Source organism: Spironucleus salmonicida, chromosome 7, assembly GCF_000497125.1.
Source record: "Spironucleus salmonicida strain ATCC 50377 chromosome 7, whole genome shotgun sequence".
Lineage (NCBI taxonomy): Eukaryota > Fornicata > Diplomonadida > Hexamitidae > Spironucleus > Spironucleus salmonicida.
In genome coordinates this window covers 144,415-169,305 of record NC_090602.1, presented here as the reverse complement: position 1 = coordinate 169,305, position 24,891 = coordinate 144,415, and the positions used below count along the sequence as shown (strand labels likewise).

General features: G+C 30.6%; 20 protein-coding genes across 20 annotated transcripts; 12 read left to right on the top strand and 8 right to left on the bottom strand. All coding sequences in view use genetic code 6, as the record gives it.

The window, feature by feature from the left end:
* Nucleotides 1–17: 17 nt before the first annotated feature.
* Nucleotides 18–683, top strand: SS50377_26777 (uncharacterized protein; the record flags this gene model as incomplete). The annotated part of the gene is made up of 1 exon (XM_067910583.1): nt 18–683. The coding sequence occupies one exon, from the start codon at nt 18–20 to the stop codon at nt 681–683; it is 666 nt and encodes a 221-aa protein (XP_067761270.1).
* A 10-nt stretch (nt 684–693) lies between these two features.
* On the bottom strand, nt 694–2,337 carry SS50377_26776 (uncharacterized protein; the record flags this gene model as incomplete). Its single annotated transcript, XM_067910582.1, has 1 exon — nt 694–2,337. The coding sequence occupies one exon, from the start codon at nt 2,335–2,337 to the stop codon at nt 694–696; it is 1,644 nt and encodes a 547-aa protein (XP_067761269.1).
* A 66-nt stretch (nt 2,338–2,403) lies between these two features.
* Nucleotides 2,404–3,300, top strand: SS50377_26775 (WD40 repeat protein; the record flags this gene model as incomplete). Its single annotated transcript, XM_067910581.1, has 1 exon — nt 2,404–3,300. The coding sequence occupies one exon, from the start codon at nt 2,404–2,406 to the stop codon at nt 3,298–3,300; it is 897 nt and encodes a 298-aa protein (XP_067761268.1).
* Nucleotides 3,301–3,356: 56 nt separating this feature from the next.
* Nucleotides 3,357–4,034, top strand: SS50377_26774 (uncharacterized protein; the record flags this gene model as incomplete). The annotated part of the gene is made up of 1 exon (XM_067910580.1): nt 3,357–4,034. One exon carries the CDS (start codon nt 3,357–3,359, stop codon nt 4,032–4,034), a length of 678 nt encoding a protein of 225 aa, XP_067761267.1.
* A 166-nt stretch (nt 4,035–4,200) lies between these two features.
* SS50377_26773 (Transmembrane domain-containing protein) lies at nt 4,201–5,196 on the top strand (the record flags this gene model as incomplete). The annotated part of the gene is made up of 1 exon (XM_067910579.1): nt 4,201–5,196. The coding sequence occupies one exon, from the start codon at nt 4,201–4,203 to the stop codon at nt 5,194–5,196; it is 996 nt and encodes a 331-aa protein (XP_067761266.1).
* A 10-nt stretch (nt 5,197–5,206) lies between these two features.
* SS50377_26772 (uncharacterized protein) lies at nt 5,207–6,751 on the bottom strand (the record flags this gene model as incomplete). Its single annotated transcript, XM_067910578.1, has 1 exon — nt 5,207–6,751. One exon carries the CDS (start codon nt 6,749–6,751, stop codon nt 5,207–5,209), a length of 1,545 nt encoding a protein of 514 aa, XP_067761265.1.
* A 251-nt stretch (nt 6,752–7,002) lies between these two features.
* On the top strand, nt 7,003–7,482 carry SS50377_26771 (uncharacterized protein; the record flags this gene model as incomplete). The annotated part of the gene is made up of 1 exon (XM_067910577.1): nt 7,003–7,482. The coding sequence occupies one exon, from the start codon at nt 7,003–7,005 to the stop codon at nt 7,480–7,482; it is 480 nt and encodes a 159-aa protein (XP_067761264.1).
* Nucleotides 7,483–8,144: 662 nt separating this feature from the next.
* Nucleotides 8,145–9,752, top strand: SS50377_26770 (Ankyrin repeat-containing protein; the record flags this gene model as incomplete). The annotated part of the gene is made up of 1 exon (XM_067910576.1): nt 8,145–9,752. One exon carries the CDS (start codon nt 8,145–8,147, stop codon nt 9,750–9,752), a length of 1,608 nt encoding a protein of 535 aa, XP_067761263.1.
* A 47-nt stretch (nt 9,753–9,799) lies between these two features.
* Nucleotides 9,800–10,963, top strand: SS50377_26769 (uncharacterized protein; the record flags this gene model as incomplete). The annotated part of the gene is made up of 1 exon (XM_067910575.1): nt 9,800–10,963. One exon carries the CDS (start codon nt 9,800–9,802, stop codon nt 10,961–10,963), a length of 1,164 nt encoding a protein of 387 aa, XP_067761262.1.
* Nucleotides 10,964–11,108: 145 nt separating this feature from the next.
* SS50377_26768 (uncharacterized protein) lies at nt 11,109–11,924 on the bottom strand (the record flags this gene model as incomplete). The annotated part of the gene is made up of 1 exon (XM_067910574.1): nt 11,109–11,924. One exon carries the CDS (start codon nt 11,922–11,924, stop codon nt 11,109–11,111), a length of 816 nt encoding a protein of 271 aa, XP_067761261.1.
* Nucleotides 11,925–11,983: 59 nt separating this feature from the next.
* Nucleotides 11,984–12,406, bottom strand: SS50377_26767 (uncharacterized protein; the record flags this gene model as incomplete). Its single annotated transcript, XM_067910573.1, has 1 exon — nt 11,984–12,406. The coding sequence occupies one exon, from the start codon at nt 12,404–12,406 to the stop codon at nt 11,984–11,986; it is 423 nt and encodes a 140-aa protein (XP_067761260.1).
* A 119-nt stretch (nt 12,407–12,525) lies between these two features.
* Nucleotides 12,526–13,386, bottom strand: SS50377_26766 (Cathepsin B; the record flags this gene model as incomplete). The annotated part of the gene is made up of 1 exon (XM_067910572.1): nt 12,526–13,386. One exon carries the CDS (start codon nt 13,384–13,386, stop codon nt 12,526–12,528), a length of 861 nt encoding a protein of 286 aa, XP_067761259.1.
* A 195-nt stretch (nt 13,387–13,581) lies between these two features.
* On the top strand, nt 13,582–14,166 carry SS50377_26765 (uncharacterized protein; the record flags this gene model as incomplete). The annotated part of the gene is made up of 1 exon (XM_067910571.1): nt 13,582–14,166. The coding sequence occupies one exon, from the start codon at nt 13,582–13,584 to the stop codon at nt 14,164–14,166; it is 585 nt and encodes a 194-aa protein (XP_067761258.1).
* A 36-nt stretch (nt 14,167–14,202) lies between these two features.
* On the top strand, nt 14,203–14,805 carry SS50377_26764 (uncharacterized protein; the record flags this gene model as incomplete). The annotated part of the gene is made up of 1 exon (XM_067910570.1): nt 14,203–14,805. One exon carries the CDS (start codon nt 14,203–14,205, stop codon nt 14,803–14,805), a length of 603 nt encoding a protein of 200 aa, XP_067761257.1.
* A 2-nt stretch (nt 14,806–14,807) lies between these two features.
* Nucleotides 14,808–15,662, bottom strand: SS50377_26763 (uncharacterized protein; the record flags this gene model as incomplete). The annotated part of the gene is made up of 1 exon (XM_067910569.1): nt 14,808–15,662. The coding sequence occupies one exon, from the start codon at nt 15,660–15,662 to the stop codon at nt 14,808–14,810; it is 855 nt and encodes a 284-aa protein (XP_067761256.1).
* Nucleotides 15,663–15,717: 55 nt separating this feature from the next.
* Nucleotides 15,718–16,716, top strand: SS50377_26762 (uncharacterized protein; the record flags this gene model as incomplete). Its single annotated transcript, XM_067910568.1, has 1 exon — nt 15,718–16,716. The coding sequence occupies one exon, from the start codon at nt 15,718–15,720 to the stop codon at nt 16,714–16,716; it is 999 nt and encodes a 332-aa protein (XP_067761255.1).
* Nucleotides 16,717–16,765: 49 nt separating this feature from the next.
* On the top strand, nt 16,766–21,001 carry SS50377_26761 (uncharacterized protein; the record flags this gene model as incomplete). The annotated part of the gene is made up of 1 exon (XM_067910567.1): nt 16,766–21,001. One exon carries the CDS (start codon nt 16,766–16,768, stop codon nt 20,999–21,001), a length of 4,236 nt encoding a protein of 1,411 aa, XP_067761254.1.
* Nucleotides 21,002–21,628: 627 nt separating this feature from the next.
* SS50377_26760 (uncharacterized protein) lies at nt 21,629–22,363 on the top strand (the record flags this gene model as incomplete). The annotated part of the gene is made up of 1 exon (XM_067910566.1): nt 21,629–22,363. One exon carries the CDS (start codon nt 21,629–21,631, stop codon nt 22,361–22,363), a length of 735 nt encoding a protein of 244 aa, XP_067761253.1.
* Nucleotides 22,364–22,367: 4 nt separating this feature from the next.
* Nucleotides 22,368–23,945, bottom strand: SS50377_26759 (S1 RNA binding domain-containing protein; the record flags this gene model as incomplete). Its single annotated transcript, XM_067910565.1, has 1 exon — nt 22,368–23,945. One exon carries the CDS (start codon nt 23,943–23,945, stop codon nt 22,368–22,370), a length of 1,578 nt encoding a protein of 525 aa, XP_067761252.1.
* Nucleotides 23,946–23,984: 39 nt separating this feature from the next.
* Nucleotides 23,985–24,779, bottom strand: SS50377_26758 (uncharacterized protein; the record flags this gene model as incomplete). Its single annotated transcript, XM_067910564.1, has 1 exon — nt 23,985–24,779. The coding sequence occupies one exon, from the start codon at nt 24,777–24,779 to the stop codon at nt 23,985–23,987; it is 795 nt and encodes a 264-aa protein (XP_067761251.1).
* Nucleotides 24,780–24,891: the final 112 nt, after the last annotated feature.

The window sequence follows — 24,891 nt, the reverse complement described above, 5'->3', positions numbered from 1 at the left end:
ATTAATAGACATTTCTAATGGACTGGCCAAAATAATATGTAGACGGTCTAGAGTACTATAATATTAAGTAAACAGATATGGAGTTATTTCTTTATGATCAATTAATTTTCGACAAATTCTTCAATTAACATGAAATAAGAGAGATACTGAGCCCTATGACTAATCAACTTTCAGATCTTTAATAATTCAAATCAGATCTTTAAGTTGAATACTAACTATATAAACTCTTAAAAAAAAAGTCAGAATTAGTATAAATTCTTTAAAATCATGTAAATATTTTTCTCTAAAAATATCACTAAACTGCTAAAGAATTCGATCTCATTCTAGGAAATAATAAAGATTTTAATCTTCTTATAAACTCAAATAAAATAAAATAATTATTATCAAATGCAAATGCTATTGATAATCTATATTATGATGGTTCCGGACTTCTGATTCTTCTTCAATCCTAACCGAACCCATACAGGTTCTGGCTAGAACTTCTTAATAAAGGTCTCTAAATACCAAAAATTGGTTAACTTGACCTGGATTATGATTATTTAATGTAATAATACTATCCTCAGCTTTCTCTCATTCATGATATGAACCTACGCTTTTCAGATAACTTCATTATAGATGCATTGTTCCTTTCAAATGGGGATACTGAAATTGCTATCAACAAGCTATATGAATTATTCTAGTGAAACTTTTTATTCAGTATTCCTCTTTTTTCTAACTTTCGATTATTTTCCTGGTCCTTTCTTTTTATTCCCTCCTGACTTTATCGAACTCGTTTTCATCCTTTTAAACGGGCTAAATAAAGCTCTCAACACTCACCGCACTACTCTTTCCAACAGTTAGACCACTACCATCCCAGTCATCCTGAACAAGGTCAATCGCATCTTCCTCTAAATTCACTTCAACACAATTAGTGACTCTACTTACCCTCATCGAACTGGCTGCAATTTGCTACTAGTCTACGACCTCCATCAGCGCACAAATCTTTTCACTAATGCACTAAATTCTCGGTTTTAAGTCCTCTGTGTTACTTGTCGACAACGACTAAATGTCAAGATCGGACACTGTCTAAATAATTATTAGTAGTTCTAAAATATGATGAATTCCGCGTTGTAATTAATTGAAGTACACTCCAGCCTATTAACTGTGCAATTGAACAGCAGAGACCCTAAATCTTTCCTCTTGAATTTGCTATTTCAGCCTGTCAATTAGCCTACGATTTCCCATAGAATCTGCTGCAAATGAGGCATCTTATAGCTAAATTTTCAACCCTGAAACCTCTTTTGAGATTTCGCTCAATTTGTCCTGTGACTCTTTTGTGTTCTCCTAAAGTTCCTCTTGGACTTTTGCCTAATTTACTGATTTTTTGACGAGTTAGTCAAGGTCATCAATTCCTGCCAAATCCCGTATTTTGGTGAGTTATTTTTGCATAAATTGCTCGTTCAAAATACATTTTTCGACATCAAAATCCTCCTCCTCGTAGTTGATGTTTTTATGGTAATCTATTAGTTAGGATTCTTGTTTAAGCTTTTCTGCAGCCCTTTCCTGCTCAATAATAAGCTCTACTTCGTGACGTCTTTCATCAAGTGCTTGTTTTCTAGTCTATTTTTGCTGGGAAAGCTGGCCTCTATAGGACTCACATTAGGCCTATGTAAGAACTGCTGCATCTTCTGCCTCTTTAGTGTAAATCGTCAATTAAGCGATATCTTACTCCTAGATTTTACTTTATGTATCCGAGAATTCAAGCTCTTTTTCGAATCGCAAGCTCTCACGTTTAAGCTTGTTTATAATTGTTTTGAATGTATCTTAGATTGAATATGCTTCTTTCTCTTTTATTGACGCATCGTCAAGTTGGTTTTCTAAATCCCGCACTTGCTTTAAAGCTCGCTCAACAACTGGTTCAGGGCGGTCGATTTCTTTTGTTAGAAGGTTTATATTGTCATCTAATTGTTTAATTTTGCCAAAATTTAGCCGTTTTTTATGTGTGTATTTGTCCAGATTTAGTTCCATATCTTTAATTTATGCAGATAAGATAGATAAAGTAGGGCCCTTAATGACAGAAAGTTAAAGCTGCTAATCGCCTTTTGGTACTGGAGGAAGGCCAAAATTCTTGCCAGAAGCCTTGAGAAAAGTCATAATTTCCTTGTTTTCGCCACTTAACTTTTGAATGATGAACTTGTTCTAGTCTAATTTATGATTTAAAAGTTTAGAAACAGCTTGCTGGTCTTCCTAAACTATTTCCAGCTTATTAGCTGTATTTTCTGCAAGTATATCTTGGTTTATACCTCTAAAATTAGTGAGCTTGCGTAGTGCAGGAGGAGCTGTTGTTGGTCTATTCATTTTAGAATTTGCAAATTTTATAAATATTATATTTATTATATATTAATCTAAGTATTGTTATAAGAAATGCAAGAATAAAAAGTATATAGAAACTAATTTTCTTAACGCTAATTTGCGTTAGATATTAATGATTAACATATTGTAACCTCATCTTTTGATTTAGAATAACCAAATAATCTTACTTTAACACGATTTAGTTAACAGCATTATAATCCATTCTAGCAACTTGCATCAACCCCTATTCATTTTCCACCGACTTCAATTAAATTTCTACCACAAAACCCTGATCTTATTCTCACATCTTCAGATTGCTTAAGAATATACAAATATGAATATGGCCACCTTAATTTGATTTAATCACTAAAACCTGATTTCAGAACATAATCACCAGTATTATCGATTTCTATTCCAAAAAATTAACCACATTTATGTGCAGCTACATCATCAGATGGACTGTTAGCTCTGTACGATTTATCTCGCAATTAACCTATTTCTATTACCGCCGTCAGTGAAAAATCCGCTTAGGATGTATGTGAGTATTTAGGAAATACATTTTTAGTTAGTTCTGAAACTGGAGAAATTAGAATTTTTGACCCTCGGGCTCCGAAATCATCACAACTAATAGCGTAATCCGGTAAACCTGTTGTTAAAGTTAGAACGGATTGTAATAATGTATTTTTCTTAGAAAATGATACAAATTATATAAATGTGACAGATATTAGATTTACTAGTTAAATTGAATAATTAAAAAAACATGATAAAGCTGTCTAAAGCATCAGTCTAGGCGAAAATATGTTTGTGACTACAGGTAACGATGGAAGATGTTATATGTGGTAAAAATCTAATCTAAAACCAGTAATGTGTTATATATGTGGGATAGGATGCTAAAACAGTGCAATAAATGGAAATTTTACTTATTTATTAAGCGGTAGTTAATTAGAATGTCTTAGAGTTGATTAATGAGATTATGATTTAATATATAATTATCTAATTAAAATAATATATTTCACTTCTTTTATATGGGAGACCAGAGAAAGACTAAGAATTAGAAAAAGCATCAATCATTTGATCTTAACAAAAGAGGTTAGTACAAAACAACTGATAGAAGCATTGATAGGAATTAGTATAATAGAGATGATTATGATAATTATTCCGATAATCATAATAATAATTAATATGATGATTAAGAAAAATAAAAAATGACTCTTAAAGAGAGGAGAAAATTAAGAAATAAATATTTTGAAAAGTGCTCTTCGTAAGATGAGATGGAGACTATATAAGCCATCCTGTAAGAGTATACTTAATTATCACCCTTAAGAATAACTGTGTATTAATAAAGAATGACTGTGCCAGACTATAAATTCTTTATTAAAGAACCAGAAGAGTTTATTAAGGTACAAAAGCATTTTGGTGATCCATTTTCTGGAAGAAGTAAGAAAAACCGCTGGCTACGTAATACTCTTGCCAAATATATAGGCGCCGATTAAGCATAAAGTAATTTAGATTAACTTAGCGATGAGTTTCTAACAATATTTTTCAAAATACCTAATTAATCAACCTTTGAGGATTTTATTATTTCCGATGACGAAAATGATGTAATCGCTAAAATAACATAATATCTTGAATTGAAAAGTTAGAATCTTCCGGAATAAAATCTTAATTAGGAAGAATAAAATTAACTATTACCAGAAAAGTGACTTTCTATATATGCATTAACATAACCTTTAGGTAAGTTTGTTTCGCTGAGCTTCTTATTTATATATCAAAAATATAGTTAGAATAAAATTTGTAGAAATTTAAAAGATTCTTGATTAACAAAATAAATGAATCTAATTATATATCAATTAGGATACGTATTAAAAAATGACTAATAATATTTTTATTGATTCTTTACCAAATCTTATACCAACTATAGGCACATTTCTAATAGGTGTTATTATCGGTTGTGTGAAGTTGTTTCCGGAGAACTTATTGCCAATGGTTTATAATTTTATATATTCTGGCCTTTATCCTATAATTCTTCTTAATACTAATTCATGGATTGGTATTACTATTATAGACTGGAAATTAATCGGAATCTGGTTCGTACACTCAGTTGTAATGCTTCTTTTATACTGGTTATATCCTAAAAGATTTTTTGGTCCTATATTACTTGCCGACTCTAACTCTATCTTTATTCCATTAACAAATAAATTTCATTATATATCTAGATTAGGAGCCTTTATTTTATTGCCGCTATATTATTACCTATATCAACCTCCGGTTAAAGTCGTAGAACCTCCACATGTAGATGGAAATTAAGAAGTGCACCATGAAGAATAATTTGTGGATCAACTTACAATTACCAAAGATTCGGAGGCTCAAGTAATAATAGCTTAACATAAAGTTTAAAATTCTTATAATAAATAAGTGTTAATTATCGTTTTGCATCCTTTGTTTATAATGACTATCGTTACATTACTATTATCTCTTATACCAGGGATAAGACCTGCCTTTCCTTATGCTATATAAGGTTCATTTAAACTATTACAAGAACTTCCTGAGCCTTTAGGGTTCGTTTGTGCTGGAATTGCATTTTTCTTTGCTGTCAAAAAATTCTCAAAATAAGCCCTCAAAGACACATTATTATAATCTAGCAAAACACTTATATTACTTGGTTTTAAATAGTTTCTTCTTCCTTATATATATGGTTTAATAGCTTTACATATTGGTGTACAAGACCTCGATGTATAAGAATTTAGGCGTACACTTTCATTTGGCCCTGGTACTTTAGTTTTCATATTTGATCAGTCTATAGATTCAATTTTTGCACTTGTTATAGGATAAATAATTACATATTTTGCTTGGGTAATCTGGTGAGCTATTTATTTCACTCAATTATCACATTAGGAAGTTCTTCACCATCTTCAGTATCTATTACAATTTCCATTCCTGGAGATAACTAAGTATTAGAACTACCAGGCCATAAAAATTTGCCAACAGATGAAAACAAACTACTTATACCGATTCCTTATTTTTCTAAAATTTCTACTAATTAACCAACAGTTTTTGCAGAGATATTCAATGATTTCCACTCATTTGGATCACATGGCGGCATTTTTTCATAATTAAATTCAAATAGCTTGTAAAAACATGATAAATTCTAGCTGATGAAACTAAAATCCGAGTTAAACTCTTAAAACTAAACTCCAATTTCATACTCATAGGAATCTAAAGCTATACTAAATTATTCACATCTAAATTTATACAATAATTGTCGTGTCTTGATTCCTCCAGAAATGTCCCCGATATCTTGTAAAAAAATTTCCCGCTTTACATAAACGGGCATTATTTTCTCATTTTAAAATATGTCTAATTATACCAGACTATCAACTTCCTTCTTGAAATAGAAATCGAAGAAATCTGGCCAGAAATCGATAAATTTTAAAAAATTATGACTTTGTTCTAATTTTTACTCTGTCATCAATATTATATCATCTGCCATCTCTTTTGCCCATACTGCAGCATGTGAACTGTGATATGGATGTGTGTTAACCACACAGGATTCAAAACAAGGAAATTTTTCAATTCGTGATAGAAGGGATTTACCGAACTTTGGAGTAATATTTTTTTGAATTTTTATAAGACTTTAAGATCCAAAAATGGTTAGCTTTTCACACTTTTGCATTTCTTAAATATTTGAGTCATCACAATAAATCAGCTAGCTTTTTGACCTTTCACATTTTATGAGAGAATAACTAATACGCGCATGGTGAACTGAATCTTTAAAAGCTATAATCCGCTCTGCTAATGAAAACACTGACTTTTCCTCACAATAATAGTAGTCTTGTTATAATTCATTACGATAAAATTACCCCCTCGCACCATTAATTTGAAGTTTTCTACCAATGACTTACTATTATATATTGGGATAGTCATTCAACTAGAAGTAATTCCATTCTTAATCTAGTGGTAATCGAATACCTTAAAATGCTAGTTTCAAAGCATCCTCTTATTGCTGAATTGGTGTAAAAACTACAGTTTAATCATCGTATTATAAAAACTCAATGTCATGATAAGCAATTTCGCAAGGTTGCTTTGGAGCAGCAAAATTTTCTGAAATTTTTACTGTAAGAACATCGTCGTCGAGCGAGATAATTAATGGAACTGTAGAGAGTTTTGGATTAGTAAGGACAGTCAATATATTAAGTTAAAAATCAATTTAAATTATAAATGGATGCAGATCATTTGTTGATAAAATTTGCGATGGATTTATAAGTATTATTACATCGTTAGCCTAAAAATCAAGTTATGCTAGATTAAGAATATTGGTATTAGTAGTGTATATAAACGAATCTGCTGTATATATAGTAGAGTTAGGTAAGGATATTATGTCCAGGTGATCCATGTCCTCGATTATAATACCCACTTTCATTTTATGAATAGGGTGAAATTTTTAATATATAATACTTTTAATTATATAATATGTCATAATTCGAAAATAAAAAAATATAACAATTATGGTATATTATTAATTATGGTATATTAAATTATTATATATTTAATATTTTTTATTAAGTTTGTATTTCATATAAAATTTTCAACTATTTTATTATATATTATTCTTAGTATATATTATTACTCCATTTAATGAGATAACTATTCTGATAACCTACATTCCAGATAATGAAAAATTTACAATCACCAATCTTAAACATAGGACTCCAGGACCTACCACCTTTAGAATAATTATAAAAGACAAAAAATAATCGAAAATAGACCCAAAAACTATCAAAAATATAAAAATCTAAGGAAAAATTTCGATCTAAATCAAATTTAAACCAAATTGCAAACCAGCATTTTCAGCAGTCATAATTGCTGTAAGTACTGAATTTTTAATAACGCCCTTTCAATGAAACTGTTACGAGTCTGCCAGACTTAACAGTTGAGACCATACGTTCAAAAGGACAGTGTTCCATCTTAAAAGATATTGAATAGCGGACCGAACACGTACACTAGATTATTGATTTAATTAGTGGGCATGATCCTGTATTTTTCCTAGCTAATAAACCCTTTACACCCTCAGTTATTTTCCGACCAGAATTACAGTTTCCATTCAAAGCAACAATTTAAGGGTAGGGATATCAACAAGTTATACGGGAATGACAATATTTGAATAAATTTAGTAGTTTTCTAATATCAGCCTAGTTTGATGATGTTGAAGTGATTTTATTTTATTGAATATAATATAGATATATTATTTAATTAAAATAGTATTTAAATATATACGGGATGTTAACTATAAAGTAGATAATATATGGATTTCTCCTCATATCATTCTAATATCTTCAATATCATTTAAATATTTTGTTTTTTCATTAATCAGAGTTACCCTATTCTCTAAAATGTATTTTTTCTAAATGATAGTAATTTCAGAATCACCCTGATAATACGTAAACTAAATATTTCTATAAAATATTATATATATATTAAGGTTTGTAATATTGTTTGGTTTATATCATTTTGCCCTCAAATTTTTTATTCAATCCAAGCAAACTCAATTATATTAATTCTATCTTTATTAAAACTATCGAAGTAATAATAATAATAATTTAATACTTTAATATTGGGATTAAAAATAAATATTATTATAAAAGTAGTTTGATTTGTTTAACATACTACTAGTTTACACTGTTTGTATGATGTAAGGATTACATATCCCTTGTAGATATAAATATATAAGTTAAAAATATCTAAAGTCATAATTTATCTAAGTTGTAAAGATTTGTATTAATATATATTATAAAGATAAACGTGTGATAATAAAAATGCACTCTGAAAATCCTCTTGTTACATCTATAAAAAATAATGATTCCGTAGCATTTAACTTGAATTTACAAGAATATAAAAATATATAACATAACCAATATAGTAATCTTATGATTTGTGCACGTTTTAATAGACCAGAGTTTTTAATTAATTTTTTAAATTAAGCCTCAAATCGCTCGAAGACAGGTTAGACCGCATTAATGTTTGCAGCAGCTGAATGTAGTATTTAATGCGTTAAAATACTTATTAACCATGAATTATAGTTGTAAGATAACTATGGATTTACTGCTTTGATGTTTGCTGCTAAAAAAGGTAACATTGAAGTATGTAGACTATTAAGTAACGAACTTGGGGCTGTAACTAAGTTTAAAAACTTAAATATTCCAGCTAATATACCATCTCTTTACATAGCAGCAGTTAATAACCATGAAGATATTGTGAAATTATTAATAGACGAAATTAATTTAATTGATCATCTTATAATTTAGTAAATATATGAGATAACAAAAAATGATAATATGGTTAAAATATTATTAAAAATGAAGAATTTAGATAACTTAAACTTAAGTAAAAATGAAAAAGTATTCAAATTTGAACATGATAAAAAATTTAATACTTTGAAAAGTCCAGTTACTCCATTTTTTGGTCTTTAGAATAATGGAAGTAAATTAAAAGCTAGTTTGAATGCTAATTTTGATAACGAAAGTACTACATAACATAATTATACTTACGATTATATGGATGCTTAAGCCAGTATTCATGATAGTAATATCTAAAATAATATAGTAAGCCCCAAATTATCGTTATAGGATTAAATTGACTAGCTAAATTAAGAAGAGGTATCAAGTAGAATGGATGAGAAGAAAAATTAATTAATTATATCAATTAATGAATAATATGGATTTGATGGATGCTCCAATAAGATGTAAATTGATGAAAATAAGCTAATTAAAACATTCAATTATATTACAGGACAAAGATCAAAAGATATATTATCAGATAAGAGCTTAGATGCTAGCACTATGAATTAAAGTTTTTAAGAGTTAAAATAAGATATTAAGAATAGCGCAGTTTAATTAAAGTAAAGTATATCCGAGCATGATAATTCGATATACTTAGTACCTCTATCATATATATAACGACAGAAAAGATTAACAGTACAAACCCTAGAAAAAAGTGTTTAAATTATAGAGTAATGGTAAACTTTATATCCTATAAAAACAGATATTTCAAATTTAATATAGCAGTAAAATTCATAAAATCATAATTATTAGGAATAAAATTAACCAAATATCTTAACATTTTCAGCAAGTTAAGGTATTGAAGAAAAATCTAGTTCACCATTCGTATAATAAACACTGTACTCTCACGAGTCTACATTATCAAAAAATCTTAGTAACTTAATTAATTAATCAAATTCTGTAGTTAACGCTAATCAAAATCTTATGGAATCTGCTAATTGCCAACATTTTATAGAAGCATCAACACAATCTACATAAACGCTTTAAATTTATTAAATGGGTAAATATTTATTGGTTATACCTTTACTTTTTTTAGCTATTTCAATAAAATTATCAATATCAAACTTTTATGACATTATTAAGTGAGTTTATAAAATTTATATTAAATTATATTAGAGTCTAATTTTTAAAATATGAACGATGATTATATTTCAGAAAATACTTCACTGATGGCGAATTAAAATTAATATGTAAAAAAATATTCATTAGATAGAAACGATAAAAACTTTGCTGTAGTAGCTCGCGCACTTAGAGATTATGATGGCCTAACATAACATATAGATGATAAATTTAATCTAAAGTAGACCCAAAGAGCATAAGAAGCAGAAATAGATAGACTTAGAAAAGAAAATATTGACCTTAATTCACGCTTAGAGCAAGCTTTAGTTCAATAAACTTAGGCCGAACAATCAACTGAAGAAACAGATTCTCGCTTAAATGAATAAAAAGTAATGATTCAGCGTCTTTTGCATGCAGTAAAAACGGCAACTAGGCATAATGAGGAAGGAGTCCCTGGTTAGTTCTAATCATTATATGCTGAATTCAAACTCCCACATTCAGCTGCAATGGAAACTATTCGTCATAAAGCTCCAGAAATAGTATAAAAACGCTGTAAACATGGTATTTTTGATTGTAGAATCTGTGGTGACCTTACAGGTTTAAATGGTGATGATATTTAGCTTCTCAAACAGACAATTCCCACAAGTAATGATGAAAGCAACCAATTAGAGTTAAAATCGCTTGCAAATCGTATTCTTGTGCTCCAACATGAACGTGATGCAATTCTAGAGCTACTTAGTAAGCGACTTGCCGACCTCTAAGATGAATTTTGTCAAATTCGTAGGAATGCTATAACTGTCCTCAAAGGAAAAGAAGAACTATTGAAAAATAATCTAACAGAACTCATTAGTGCAGTTAGGACGAAGACTGATAATGATTAAAAGTGTATTTCTCTAGAATAATAATTGGCACATTTGTAAGGAAAAGCAGCCGGGCACGCTCAGAAAGCGCGAGCTAAAACTGAAGTAGCACTAAAATAAACATATGATGAAATGCGGGCATTTGAGAAGAATAAGTAACGTGAGATTTAGAGAAGTTAGTAAGATAGCAAAATGCGAAAAATGAAAGTAATAAGCGGAATGAAAAAATAAATTCAAGTACTAAATGATGAAATTTTAGGAATTAACGATGTTTTAAATATACGTAAATCACGGTTTGATGCTCTTGACAAGCGAATAAAGGACGTAGTTGTAGAGAATGAACTAATGGCAGAGATGATAAAAGTACGTAATGGTTGAAGATTTAATAATTTGACAGAGTGAGATTTTGCATGTATTTAATAATCAATGATATATTATTAAGAATAAAAATATTAGATGTTAAATAGTAAATATTATATTGTATGCTTATTTATAAGTATTATTATTAATTGGATTTAATATATCAGTATAGATTCACCGGCCAGAGCCTGAGGTTGACCAGTGGGGAGTAGGCTTTCTGGGTGGGGGTGCCGCCGATTGCCGCGAAGAGCACAGTCAGAAGCTCCTTTACGCCCATTATCTCCGGCGTGCCTTCCTTATGGGGTTTGGAGGGTGCGGGCACCTGGATCGCGATTGCGTTACTGATGTTCTGCAGCATCCCGCTCTGGCAAGCTATCTTGTAGAGCTACTGGTCGCGCCACCAGGTGCCATGCCGCTTGAGGGCAGATGGGTGCTGGGGGTGCTTAACGTCGTCGAGATCGATGTGCTGGGCGAGCTCGCGGTAGTTGACATAGTACAGGTCGAGGGGCGTCATGCCCACGCTGTCTGGCGAAGTAATGTCCCGGAGGAGGTCCTCGCGGAGGAAGTAGTCTACCACTGCTAGCCACTTGTAGTAGAAGGCGTAGTGGGCGATTGTGCGGTGAAAGGGGAACACGATGTTATGGGGGTTCGCGTCGAGCGTCGAGCCGACCGTGCCCAGGGTGGAAGTGATGCCGTCCTCGGACTCCTTCAGTAGCTACACCGCGTTACCATTCACACGCTGCTCGAATGACGCGTTGAGGAAGTTCATTAACGTGTCATGTGCTAGCCGCTGCTAGTCTGCTGCGGGCTTCAGGTTCAGGATCTTGACTGGCAGCGGGATCACGGGCGACTGGAGGATTAGGGTCACATCCACATTCTAGGTGGATTGCTTCGTACAGGTACCGGCGGGATTGATGAGGGTCCGGATCTAGTCTGCGTCGGCAAGCGTGGCAAGGTCGTAGTGGGTTAAACTTGTCATTTTTCGGTGGGGTTTTGACTTATTATATGCATACTCGCGTACTTCACTTTCTTATAGCATCACTCGACTCGGCAGAAGGCAGCAATATCCTCCAGGCTGTGCACCGGTCCCGCACTTTCCCTGCCTAGCATATGGTCGATGCTGCGCTAGAGGCGGAACAACCGCAGAACGCCAGCGTCGAACTGCGCCCAGCCTAGCGAACCCAGCGCGTGCTGCAGGCAGTCCAACTCGCCAGGAATATCTGTGGACGCTTGGGTCCCGGCGATAGTCCATCCACCCTGCTTCCCTGATTCCTGGCTCCCCTGTATGCCTCGCACCAGACGTGCCTTCTCGCGCAGCAGGTCCGCGATGTCGTCACGGAGCACTGCGTTCTCGAAAACCAGCTGAGCCATTCTTGACTCAGTATGCTTGACTATCTCGGCCGAAAGGTCCAGCTGCGCTGGGTTGAGCAGCTGTGCGATTTTCTGAATCTCGCAGTCCATCCTGGAGAACACGGATATTATACGGTATATAGATATTGAACATTTTCAAAATGAGTGGCGAGAGAGCATTGTTCAATTAATAACATTCTTAGTATATTTAAATTGATAAAAAGATTCAATCATGGAGTGATTAAGAAACAGGAGTCCTCAATACCACACTCATTCTGGCCTCTGGCAATTCTGAAGAAACCATTTTCGCCAAAAGTGTTACCCCACGAGTTTTTAACAGTCCAGTAAGGAGTACCGTTTTCTTCACCGAAACCAACAAACATAACAGCGTGACCGCCTTCTTCATAACCAGAAGTATGTTCATAAATACCACCTTCATAATACATGAAGTCAGAAAATACAGTAAAAGCCGTCTAAACGAGACCTTTGGTGATGGCAACCTTTATGGATTCTTCATCAGAACAGACACTTTCGGTCTTAGTAGCTTTAATGAATTCTAGTTCAGAATCATCCTTGCATTTCTTAGGGCACTTACCATCCTTAGAAGAATCACCAGAAGTATAAGGAACACAAGAGTTTTTAACAGTACCAGTATGGATAAGATAGTTTTAAACTATCTTTAACCATCCACCATCACAGCCCATATCAATAGGATCGCAAGATACCACATATTATTCAGAAAGTTGAACGCGTTTTTTGTCTAATTTTTGGATACACCTGTTATCAGCAAGCTGATTGACAGATGAGAAGGCCCAGCAGGAACCGCAACTACCTTGATCACGGACAGTCTTAGCACCAGCACATTCTGGCATTTCATGGTTCCAATTCCAGAATTCAGGTACTTCACCAGTTAATTTAACAGCAGGTGCAGGGAGTTGTTCAATATTTCTATTAAGAAGTGATTTAATCTAAGTAGCAGACATGCCTTCAAAACGTTTTGGAATACCAGCCTACCATTTCATGTTTGGGATACGTTTCAAGGATTCAAGGAACTCTTGCTTGTGATAGAGGTCAGCCAAGACGACAAACATTTTATAAGGAGTGGCAGTTAAGAATGGATTTATTTTTACTTAATTTAATAATATTAAATAAATTTAATAATATTATAAATATACGATTTATTTTAAATAATTATAAATTATTTATAATAGTAATAAATTGTCTAGTTTATTTTTATACTATATCAATACTAAATAAAATTATTTATATTATTGAACAAAATAAGAATGAAAGAATATCAATTATATAAATATATCGAGTAAATTGATTAAAAATTAGCAGACAAAACCAGACAAATCACAATTAATAAACCAGTTTTCGTATAGAATCTTTAACTTGAAAATTTATTGAAATTTACACCAGTTGTAATCCATAAACTTAATTTTGATAAACTGTTAAATATTATGTAAGATAACTAAACAATAGGTGAAATAGAACAACTATCAATCAATCTCAAAGACCAAATCAAAAACTATTGGAAAAATTTTGATGAAATTTAAGCTACCTTAGAGTATTATATAATTGAATCCTAAAGAATTATACATTAGAAAGAATTTATGGACAGCTATTTCAGCTAATTAAACAGTTATTTATCAGACTCCATTACTAAGCAATAAGCTAATTAATTGGTTTAACAAGATGTGTAAAAATACTAAAAATAAATTGCAGCTCTTCAAAAAGAGATTTAGCATAATCAATCAGTAATCTCAGAATATGAAGGAATTGATGGCGAGCAAGACTACTAAGTTGTTCTCCTAAATGATCTAGAAACACTTATCAAAACCCGTGATGCATTACAAAACGTAAAGTGATTATTATATGGATTAATATTAATATTATTTTACTGAATGAGCGATCTACTAGCCACATATTTACCGTATATTACAACACTAATTAACCCAGATCCGACTTTATCACTTAACGAACTACTAATATTTCTCTCCACTGTAGATCGTGTTCGAACCAATGGAAACGAGCTTCCGTCAACTGAAATATTGCACCTTTTCCCCAACATCGAAGACCTTGTGATTACCAAGTACAAGTTCCCAACAATCGTGCTTTCTGAGTTCAAGAACCTCAAGACGCTCAATTTATCGCATGGATCTCTCGAAATTCTACCTGACCTCACTCCTTTTCCGCTCCAAACTCTCGATGTCCGCCAGACAAAACTGACGAAAATCGAATCAGAGAAGCTACCAGAAACTCTAAAATACCTTCATTCTGACCTCGAAACGTTCAAATTAAAGGAGCTTTTCGATCGTGGGATAAGAATATTTACAAACCTGTTTACTGAGGTGTACTACGAATAAGAGGTGATATAACAGGATTCAAATTTAGAGAATTCACAGCTTCTGCAAAGCATGCAGAAACAGATTTAGGAACTGGTCAAAAAGGTCGATTCGCAGCAATTTCAGATCGAACTGCTTATGCAGCTCGTGAAAAGCAAGTGATTTCACTGCATTAATTTAAGCAACCGTTGCTCGATTAGGAGCTCCGGCTTTTGTGTTTCCTAGATCGGCGCGACCCACTCGAAATCGTCGCGATAACCGCAGTTGTTTACCTGCTCCAAAATTTATGCTTTCGTCGCCAGTGATGTCAGTGTCCGTCGTTGCGTCTAAATAGAGACTTCGAGGTTATCCTGCTCGATTTGGTAGCCTTCGATGGAGCGGCATTTGTGCTCAATGGTATTTCTGAGCTGGGTGATTTTTTAATGACTTGTATCGTTATCCGCTTTCAAGACATTTAGAGTGTGGATTTTTGCTGATAATGATTTGAATATTTTTTGATTATTTTTTCCAGTGTTTTCGTAGTCTTACAAATTTGAGAGTAGATTGTAGTATTTGGTTTTTAGTTACTTTGTGGCGTTGGTTTAACTGTTTTGAAAGTTCTAGATCATTGTTTTAAGCTGCGTAGTGTGGAATTCATTTGGTAAATTACTAAAAATTTACTACATCTTATGGTTTTCGGTCGTAACATTTATTAGGTATGTGTAAGCGTTGCTTAAATTCAGTGTAAATATCGATATATGAGGATGTTAGTAAATCGGAATTTCTGAGTGTAATTTGTCAATATCGTGTAAATCATCCTTATATAATTAAATTTGAGCTAATATGGTCTTTAAATTGTTATTTATTCTACTAATATCTTCATATGCATAGAAAATATCCTTTTACACTGTATGAATATTTTAATTTAGTTAATTTAAAGTTTTGGCTGGCAGTTCAGCTTAAATTATTTATTTATGTATTTCCTATAACCTCCGTTATGGGTACAGGTCGAGTAATTCTTTAACTAAGTTAAACTACATAAAAAAATTCTTATATAAAATCTCTATTCATATATAATAATATAAGCAAGCTTTAATGTTCCCAATAAAATATAGAGAGTTTTATAGCAAACCTAAAGGTTTGGCTGGAAAATCTATCCTAGATGCATATTTTTAAGATAATTACTAATTAAGCTAAGAAAATTTTACATCAACAAATATGTTTACAGTTTATGAGCTATCTAAGTATCAAGATTGTTTATAGGAGGCAAATTTAAAAATAGATGGCATGACCGATGAAGAATATTAAAATTTACTTGATATACGATAAATAATTCCTGTTTTTCCTACTCCTTATGTATCTAAGCTTCCATTGTCTAAATTTATGTCTAATACTCCATATTCTATTGGTTCATTATCTTTTTCTCCTTACAATAATATAGATTATATTATGGCAATGGCGAATACATATGAAGTAAGCTCAAAGAAATTTTCTCGTTTAACTTCAAAATATAATATATAATTAATTTATAATGAAGCAAACTATCGTAAATTAGAATAAATACATGCTGTTTATTAAAAATTTAAACGTTAACGAGTACCTATTATGAGGAAGCAGTAATAAAATTCATTTACTGAAGGTTTAGATCTAAAAAATTCTCTGTTTATGGAATGGTTCAATGATTTCCTAGACATACCTAATATTAAAAATAATTAATATAAGATTAAAGATATTTAGTAGTAAATTATATCTATGGAAGTATTTTAATGGACAGATAATTATTTAAATATATATGACCCTTAAATTTCGTTTGCTATTTATGTGACTAAATTCTAACGAAATTCAATCGATTTTAAGAGTCTAAAATTATTAAAATCACTTAATTAAGGCTAGAAACATGTGTTCCAAAAAATAATAACACCTTATACGCCTATTACAATTCCAATAGCTATGGGATTTTCTTAATGTTCAGAAGGAATAAAATTAGCCATTAGTATATTATTAGGAGACAATGGAGAAGATATTTTATATAAGGTTAATTAACTATAAGCATTTGAATAATTTTGGTGCCTCTATAGCCAAGTCATAGAATGATAATATTATATATAATAATATATTTATCACTTCATTTTCCATTTCAAACATGTTCCCATTATAATAGCAGGATTTTTATCCAGGTCTCTAGATACTAGCAGTACCATTAAAAAGTAATAATGGTGTGACTGAATTTGAACTACCTTCAGGTTTTATTGGAATCTGCAGCGGTGAATTTTTATTAGATCATCCTTTACCAATGTCAGTGGTTAAGCAAGAATCAACAAGATCATTTTTACTATCTCCTGTGAATTCAATAGATATTAGAGAAGGTCTTATAGTTTCTGGGAAAATATTAGTGAAGGAGGATATGGGTTATTTAGTAGAGATCGGTAAAGGTAAAAATGGATTTTTACCATTTTCTGAATTTAACAGTACGATAAAAGGATTACAATATGTACCGGTCATGGTGAAAAAGCTTTCTAAAATAGCTCAGTTATAATTATGGAATATTAATTCTGATACTTAAGAAGAATCAACACTTCTCTCACCGGGTACTAAAATTAGAGGCTCAATTAAGACATTTAATGATCGTGTGGCTGATATTTAATGCGACTAAGCATAGCATTTCGCATTTTAGCTACCATTTTAGTATTTTAGACGTAATATTTAAGTAGATCCTGCATTTTATGAAGGATTTGAAGATGTATTTATGGTGTTAGCAGTAGATTATAAATATAATAAAGCTATATTAACCTGTCAATAAGAATATACTTAGTAATCTATCAATGAATTTTGTGTTCATCATAAATTCCTATCAGGACAAAAAGTGCTTTGTAACTATGGTAGAGCTTATCTTCCCATATAGCCAGAGCTCTAGCGGTTAGATAAGTCTTAACTAGAGCATTTAATGAATATGTTTCCATGCAAAACTTAAGATGAGCTTTAGGTTAAGATTGAAAGAAAATTTGAAAAAATTTGGTGCTATATTTTACCTACACAATATCATGCATATTTGACTTAAAAAAATATAGATGTAACTATAGGAGATATCATAATACCTGTTATAAAGCCATATAAGTTTTATTATTTTGAAAATTTATTTTTGTGTGATCTTATAAATATTAATGATGTATATGAAATCGATATGTATGATTTTGAGATAGCTAAGATTAAAGAATCATTACCATTAAAGTTAGGTTAAAAGTTAGATAAAATATATGAGGTTGTAGTAACCGATATAGAGAAGACTTTTATTTTTGCTACTACCTCTTACTTTTATGAAGGTAAAAAGCATACTGTCAAATTGCGAATTTATAAACATTAACTTGAAGAACCTTCTAGAAAATAAAATTTAGCATTAAAATATAAATTTTAAATTGTATAAATATAATATGACAGATTGGGATATTATAATGTTATTACTTTATGCCCTTACTAATTTTAGGATGATACACTATTAGTTAATGATATGAAAGTTGGTGATTACGGTTCAGGTACCGTTAGTTAAGTGCTCTAAACCTTCCCTTATTCTATTATTTAATTATATGGAGATGATGCCTAATGCTATTAAAGATTAAATTTAAGTCAAAGTTACAGGTTTACCGTTCTTTATAGAAAAGAAGGATAGAGAAGTAGTGTTTATCAATCAGAAGAAAAGTTAACTTAAAATTAAATTCTTAATATATACGAAAGTGATAGGTCTATTAATTAAGCTTTAGTACGATCATAATTACCTGGATAGTCGTGCATTGAGGGTAGAGAGTTAAATTGCGAAAACTTATTTTATCATGGTATCACTGCTGGATGTTTCATAATCAAAGATTCTTCGGACAGCATAAGATTTATGCTACCTGCTAGCTTTTTATCAGAAAAATAGAAAGAGTAGCTTTTATAATTTGAGGAAAATCAGAAGTTAATAACTATTTTTGAAAAATTATACATTATTAAGATGTTTGGTTAGGAGCCGCTAGTTACCATTTACATAGCACCTATGTTATACAAATCAGATCTTCCTATTGAATTAAAATAAATATATGCAGGTTTTGTATCTATCAAAACTGATATAACCTTTACAGTTACTTTATTTAACGGAAATAAAGTGCATATTAGAAATATAGACTCAGACGAATAAGTAGGTATGTTCTAATTAATCTAAGTATTAATTGTAAGAGAAGCTTCGAAAGGATTTTATATGGGTAAGATTCCTATGAAAATAGTACATAAAGAGGAGCTTATTGAAATTTTTCCTAAGCCAGAATTCAAGAAAATAGTTTTAGCAAAAACTTTATCAATAAATAATACAGAGGATATCTTATAATTAATTAATTCTACCGTTTTTGCAGATTTGTTAGTTTTTAACAAAACTTTACCATTTCCTTAGCTTATTGTAGACTTAGGGTCAGGTCTAATCGGGCGGTTAGGAATTCGTGGAATATTGCATTCAATTTCAGATTAATATGAATTAACGTAAGACTTAGAGTATTTTTTTAAAAGTATCGTTAAGTAACATGTGTGTAAAGAAAATAACTTATTTATCTTACAATCTGGAGATAAAATAGATTTTATTGAATCATAACTTTAGCATTTAACATTTAATCAAGAAGATCACAAAGGTATATAAGTCTTAGATCTTCAGCTTAAAGGAACTTCTATCAACTCAACTGACTTTATTGTAATATATAAAGATACTAAAATTGCGATTTGTGAATTTGTATAATCTCCAAAACCTTAACTTGTGATTTTTTCAATGGCTGATTAAAACGTTATTAATAATGGAAACCAATTAGAACTAGGAAAAATTTACAAAAACATGCTAGATAAATCCAAAATAATTGATTTTAACACAGAACTAATCATTTCTAAATTGATTCTTCTCAAAATACCTCAGTCGGTTCTTCTTTTCGAATATGTATATTCGTTCTATGAGATTCAAGAGCTCATGGTTGATGATTAATTAATTTAGACTCCATACCCACACTACAAAGCAATTGCATCTGCATCTAGATTAAATACGTACTCTAAAGTTGAAGTTTAAATACCTCTTTGCGCCTTTGATGCCAACCACAGATTTTATTATGATATTTCAGACAATTAAGTAGCAAAAACAGATATTTTTATACCGCGCGAAATATATGAAATCATACCTGGGACAGTATTGAAAGGTGTTATAACTGGATTTTCCGATGGAAAGCTCCGTGTTTCCTGCTGCGGCTTAGCACCTGCCAAGGTCAAAACGTAAGCTTAGCTTTAAAAGTATGAGTTTGTAGATTTTATAGTTGAAGGCTATGAAAATAATACTATAATTGGAAGTTCATTAATTGGGGATATGAAGGAGAAATCTTCTATTAAAGAAGGTAATGTGCTGAAATGTAAAATGTTTGCAATGCAAAATGGTGAGGTTTTGGCCCAACTTGTTGATGTATTTCCGTCGACTACTTGTTATATTAGAACAGATCAGTATATAAGAAATAAAATAGTTAATGTTAAGATAGTTTCTATGAAATAAATGATTATTGGAGAAATTGAGTAGGTAGTTCAAGCGTAAAAATAATAGAATAATTTTGAGAATACATCTTTTCTTAAATTTACATTTTATTAAATTTAATAGGATAACTTATTGATTACTCCACCGAAATATAAATCAGCTTAATAATATAAAAAGGCATTAGATCGTTATAATTATGATTCAGGTACTTGGCTTGCATATGCAGATTTTTATTGTTAAGATATTGATGAAGCATTTAAAATTTTATTATAGGGGATAGATTCAAATAAGTTGAAAGACTAAGAATATATTAATGTAGCCAATGCTTATTTATAAATAGTTTTTAATGAAAAGAATGAAAATTTTAAGGATGAACTAACTAAAGTTGTTGCTAAATGTGATTCTTTATAGCTGTTTGGTTAGTTGTCTATAGCACTATAAGAGCATGGCAACGAAGTATTAGCTATGTATGATAATTAAGACTGTATTTAATTTAAGATATAATAATGTTATTATTCTTATTATTAGGGAAATTGTATAGATACACATAGTTTAGAGATGGAAATCTAATAATAATGTGAAGATAAGTAGATATGGTCTTTTAGAGAACAAATAGCTCGGATTTATTATTAAACTGGCTAATTTTAAAATGGTAAAGCTCTTTTTGAAAAATATGCAAAAATTTCGCCTGTATCATACTTACTGAGTTATATTAAGTTAGAATAGTATAATATTAGTATTGAGAATGCAAGAAAACTATTTGCGGATTTGTTGTCACGCTCTTATTAAGCAAAAGAATTTAAAATAAAGAAAGTTTTATTACAGAAATATGATGAATTTGAAAAGTAGTGTGAGTGATATCTTGACTTATTCGTAAGTATTAACATATTACTCGTTCTTATAATTGCAAATATTTTGGTAGACTTGATTGAAAATATATGTTTTGTTATTTATATAGCACCTAGCCTATAATTATTATATACTTATTTTTTAATTAATTAATTAATTAATTAATTAATTAATTAATTAATTAATTAATTAATTAATTAATTATTATTAGAGAAAACAGAAAAGCTAATTATTATGTACTTTTTTAATAAGACTAAGATACTATTTTTTGATATATTCTGACTGAAATAAACTCCACAGTTAAATCTAATAACGCACTTTTCGTCTACATAAATAATATGATTTATTATAGACCCTTATCATTCTTAAAATTCCAAGCAAATACTTTTTATTTCAAATAAAAATTGTAAGGGAACTTCTTTGATAATCCCTATAAAAGGTTTATGTAATAAAATGATCATATGACACTATATTATCTCAAACCAAGTTATTAAGTGAATATATATTTAGATAGATTCTAGTTAGATAAATATGTATCTATTTTTATTAAATATACTAATTTTAACATTTAATAATTATATTAGCAACTATTATATAAAAATAAACGTATATCTTGAAATAACCACTTTACTATTGATGTTTGATTCAATCTTAGAAGAAGAAGACTTCAATATCTACTTCAACCAATATAAAGCCCCTAAGTGTTGTAGAAATGAATTATTTTACAGTATTCAAATTAATGATCATGAATTTGCTTTTATGATGTCTTAAAATTAAAAATTTCAAGTAAAACGTTTCCTTAACGACAATTATAAACAGGTTCATAATACATAAATAGATTCTAATTTAGATATCTAAACTGTGCATTCTACCTTAATAACCCTTTCTGCAATCTACAAGTCGCAAAAAGAAATAAATAGACTCCTTTTGACTAACTATTCATTTTTATAAGATTTTGCACAAGGAATCTAAGTAAATAATCCTTTTTAACAACCAAAGGTTTCTAAATTAATGATATAGCTCAGAAAACCCCTAAATTCACCCTCTTCGAATCTTAAAACGTCAAAACCATCCTCCTCAAAAAATAAAAATAATTTTCTATCATCTTAGTCCAACCTACTATCTTCTGCTTCTGCTTCAAAGCTTCACCACTCACCGTCTACATCGTCTCTTTCATCTCTTTTTCAATAGCCAAAAACTCCATTCAATTTGCTGGCTCCACAGAAAAAATCTAAATTTGGAAACTCAAACGAAAGCCACTCAAGCTCGTCTTAGAACGGGTCAAATGATTTTCCAGCAGCATAAAATTTTGAAATTGCTGGTAAAATAGCCAGAATCTAGACTGCGGTAAAGGCTAGTGACTTGATATGAATTCTCACTTTATGAGTTATAGAGCCAACGTCTATACGTCTTTAATTTATTATTTAGTACCGTGAAGGTTCTCGAATTCGAGATATTTTTTGAGCAGAATTCCAAGTACTTTATTTTATCTTGCCCCATAATCTTTTTCTAATATTCTTTTATATAGCAATCTGAGATATTCCACTTCACCAAACTTGACCTCTGCTTCTAAATATTATAAAATTATATCGATTTTGCTTGTTTCTATAAGTTTTTCAAAAGCTGCTCTACCTTCGTCTAAAAACTTATTCTGGTACTCTAATCGAGCTACAAAAGCCAAAAATTATCTAACACTTTACCCTTCTGCCATTTTTGTCTAGACAATAATTTACTAAATTAGCTGGCGAGCCTCTGCGCTCCTCTAATTTTTGTATAAAAACTCCAAACGAGCTTTCTACGCTTCAAAATCTTATCTACGTGTCTTCGAATTGAAAAATATTTCGAATACTTAATTAGCAATATCTGGTTCAATTTCGTTAACAATTTGACAACATAATTGCCCTGGATTTGCAGATTTAGCGAATTCAGTTTTAATTTCATTCAAAAGATTATCTTTTCCGAAGAATTTCAAGTGAATTTGAAGTCTTCCTGAAATGATATTCAACCGCTCTTGAATGTCTTCTGGATCATTTTGTGTAATATTTTAGAGTGCTCTTTCCAGAATTTTAAGAGCTGCGTCCAGATTAGCTAGTTCAAGTTAAAAAGCAGCATAAGAAAGATAAATAAATGATGACTTGGGTTGCTACGCTATTAAAACCTCGAAATCCCGTTCATTAGTTGGCAGTTTTATTTTTTAGATGTTCTCTGGTTATTTTATGGCGATTTCTTAAATATGTAATTTGAAATCGACCTATTTATTGATAAATTATGGTTTGAAATCAAAATCGAGCATAGAAAGAGCTTCTTGATCAGATTCAGCCATAATTAGTATTACTTCCTTTTTTTCTTCATCTTAGGGACTGAATTAGGTGGTTTCTTACTTTACGAAATTCAGTTTTGGCTTTTTACTCTCTGGTTTCTAAAATTTAATTTCTTCAGTGTTTGCACCTAATTTTTTGAAAATATGTGGGAGTAGTGAACCTTTCAATTTATCTCCGTCATATATATGTGTTACTACAAATGTGCATTTAGTGTATAAAGGGAGTATTTTCTCTAAAATAGATTATGCTGAATCCCTAGCAATACCAGGAGCGCATTAGTTTTATGGTATCAGAATGGAACTGTTTGGATATACACCAATTATTTACAGAATGATACCAAATTATAAATACTTCATTACTTTTCCCGTTAATACCTGGCCTACATATAGGTCAGTTTTCTTGATTGTGATACTTGGATCCACAATCATTCCGTTGATGACGTTTTTTCCCATTGAAATTATATAAAACATGACTTCGTCACCTATTCTATAAACTTCATCATTTATCTCTCCACTTGGAGTGCAAGAATCTGGAATAATAAATGCCTATTTTCCTATATGAACTATTAAATGTTATCCATTTAATGACTGTATTGTACCTTTTACTTCATCACCAATTTTATATTCTGACATTAAAGTGGCAACGGAAGTGGTAGTATAAATATAATATGATCACTTCCACAATTGATAAAGTACCTCATATTCATAACTTTATGTTGACTCTTTGAAATCTGGTTCGCCTAAAATCTATTTAAAGTTTGCATCTTTTAAATAGGTTAGTAATATACCTAGTTTCTGTTTTCTCAATAATTCAGTATCTTTCATTGCTAGTGTAAAAAGGGTTTTTTCTATACCATTATTGAAACATTCAAATAATGTAATTAGTATAAATACAACTTCTTTATCTTCTAAAAATTAAATTTTTTCGATAAGATTTATTTTTTAATGTATTAACAATATTGATTCTTTATTGCAACTACATAATACATATAAAATGTATGAGAATAACTATTTTTAGTCATTAATACCATAAACTCTAGAAATTTCATCCGTGATAAGTAAATCATCCATTTATTCAGATCTTGATCCTGCTGATATGGCAATAAATACTCTTCTGATATCTAAATTAGAAATTGTAGATGATATGAATGTATATAGATCGATTCCATTGAAATCAAATTATTATTCAAATTCAACCATTTGTTAGTTATTTTTTGACATCAGTATTACACAAAGTACGAAGATAATCTCAGAAGATTCTTGATACTATTGAATAAGTACATTACATAATTGCTGCTTTGGAAGTAACACAAGTTATAGAAGGTGTGAATAAGGCTCGTTAATGTCACGCAGTTACTATTACAAAATTTATCCAGTTGATGCTTAATATATTTACATTATTTCAGGATACTATGTTATGATATCTATCAATTGCTTTGGTTTAACTGGTAGCTAAAGAGCTACCATTAGGTTTTGCAATTAGCTGTACATAATTTGATTTGTTTAGATATCCTATATATAATAAATAAATATAGTGTAAAGTTGTTTGTTGACAAAAAATAATATAATTTATACTAAA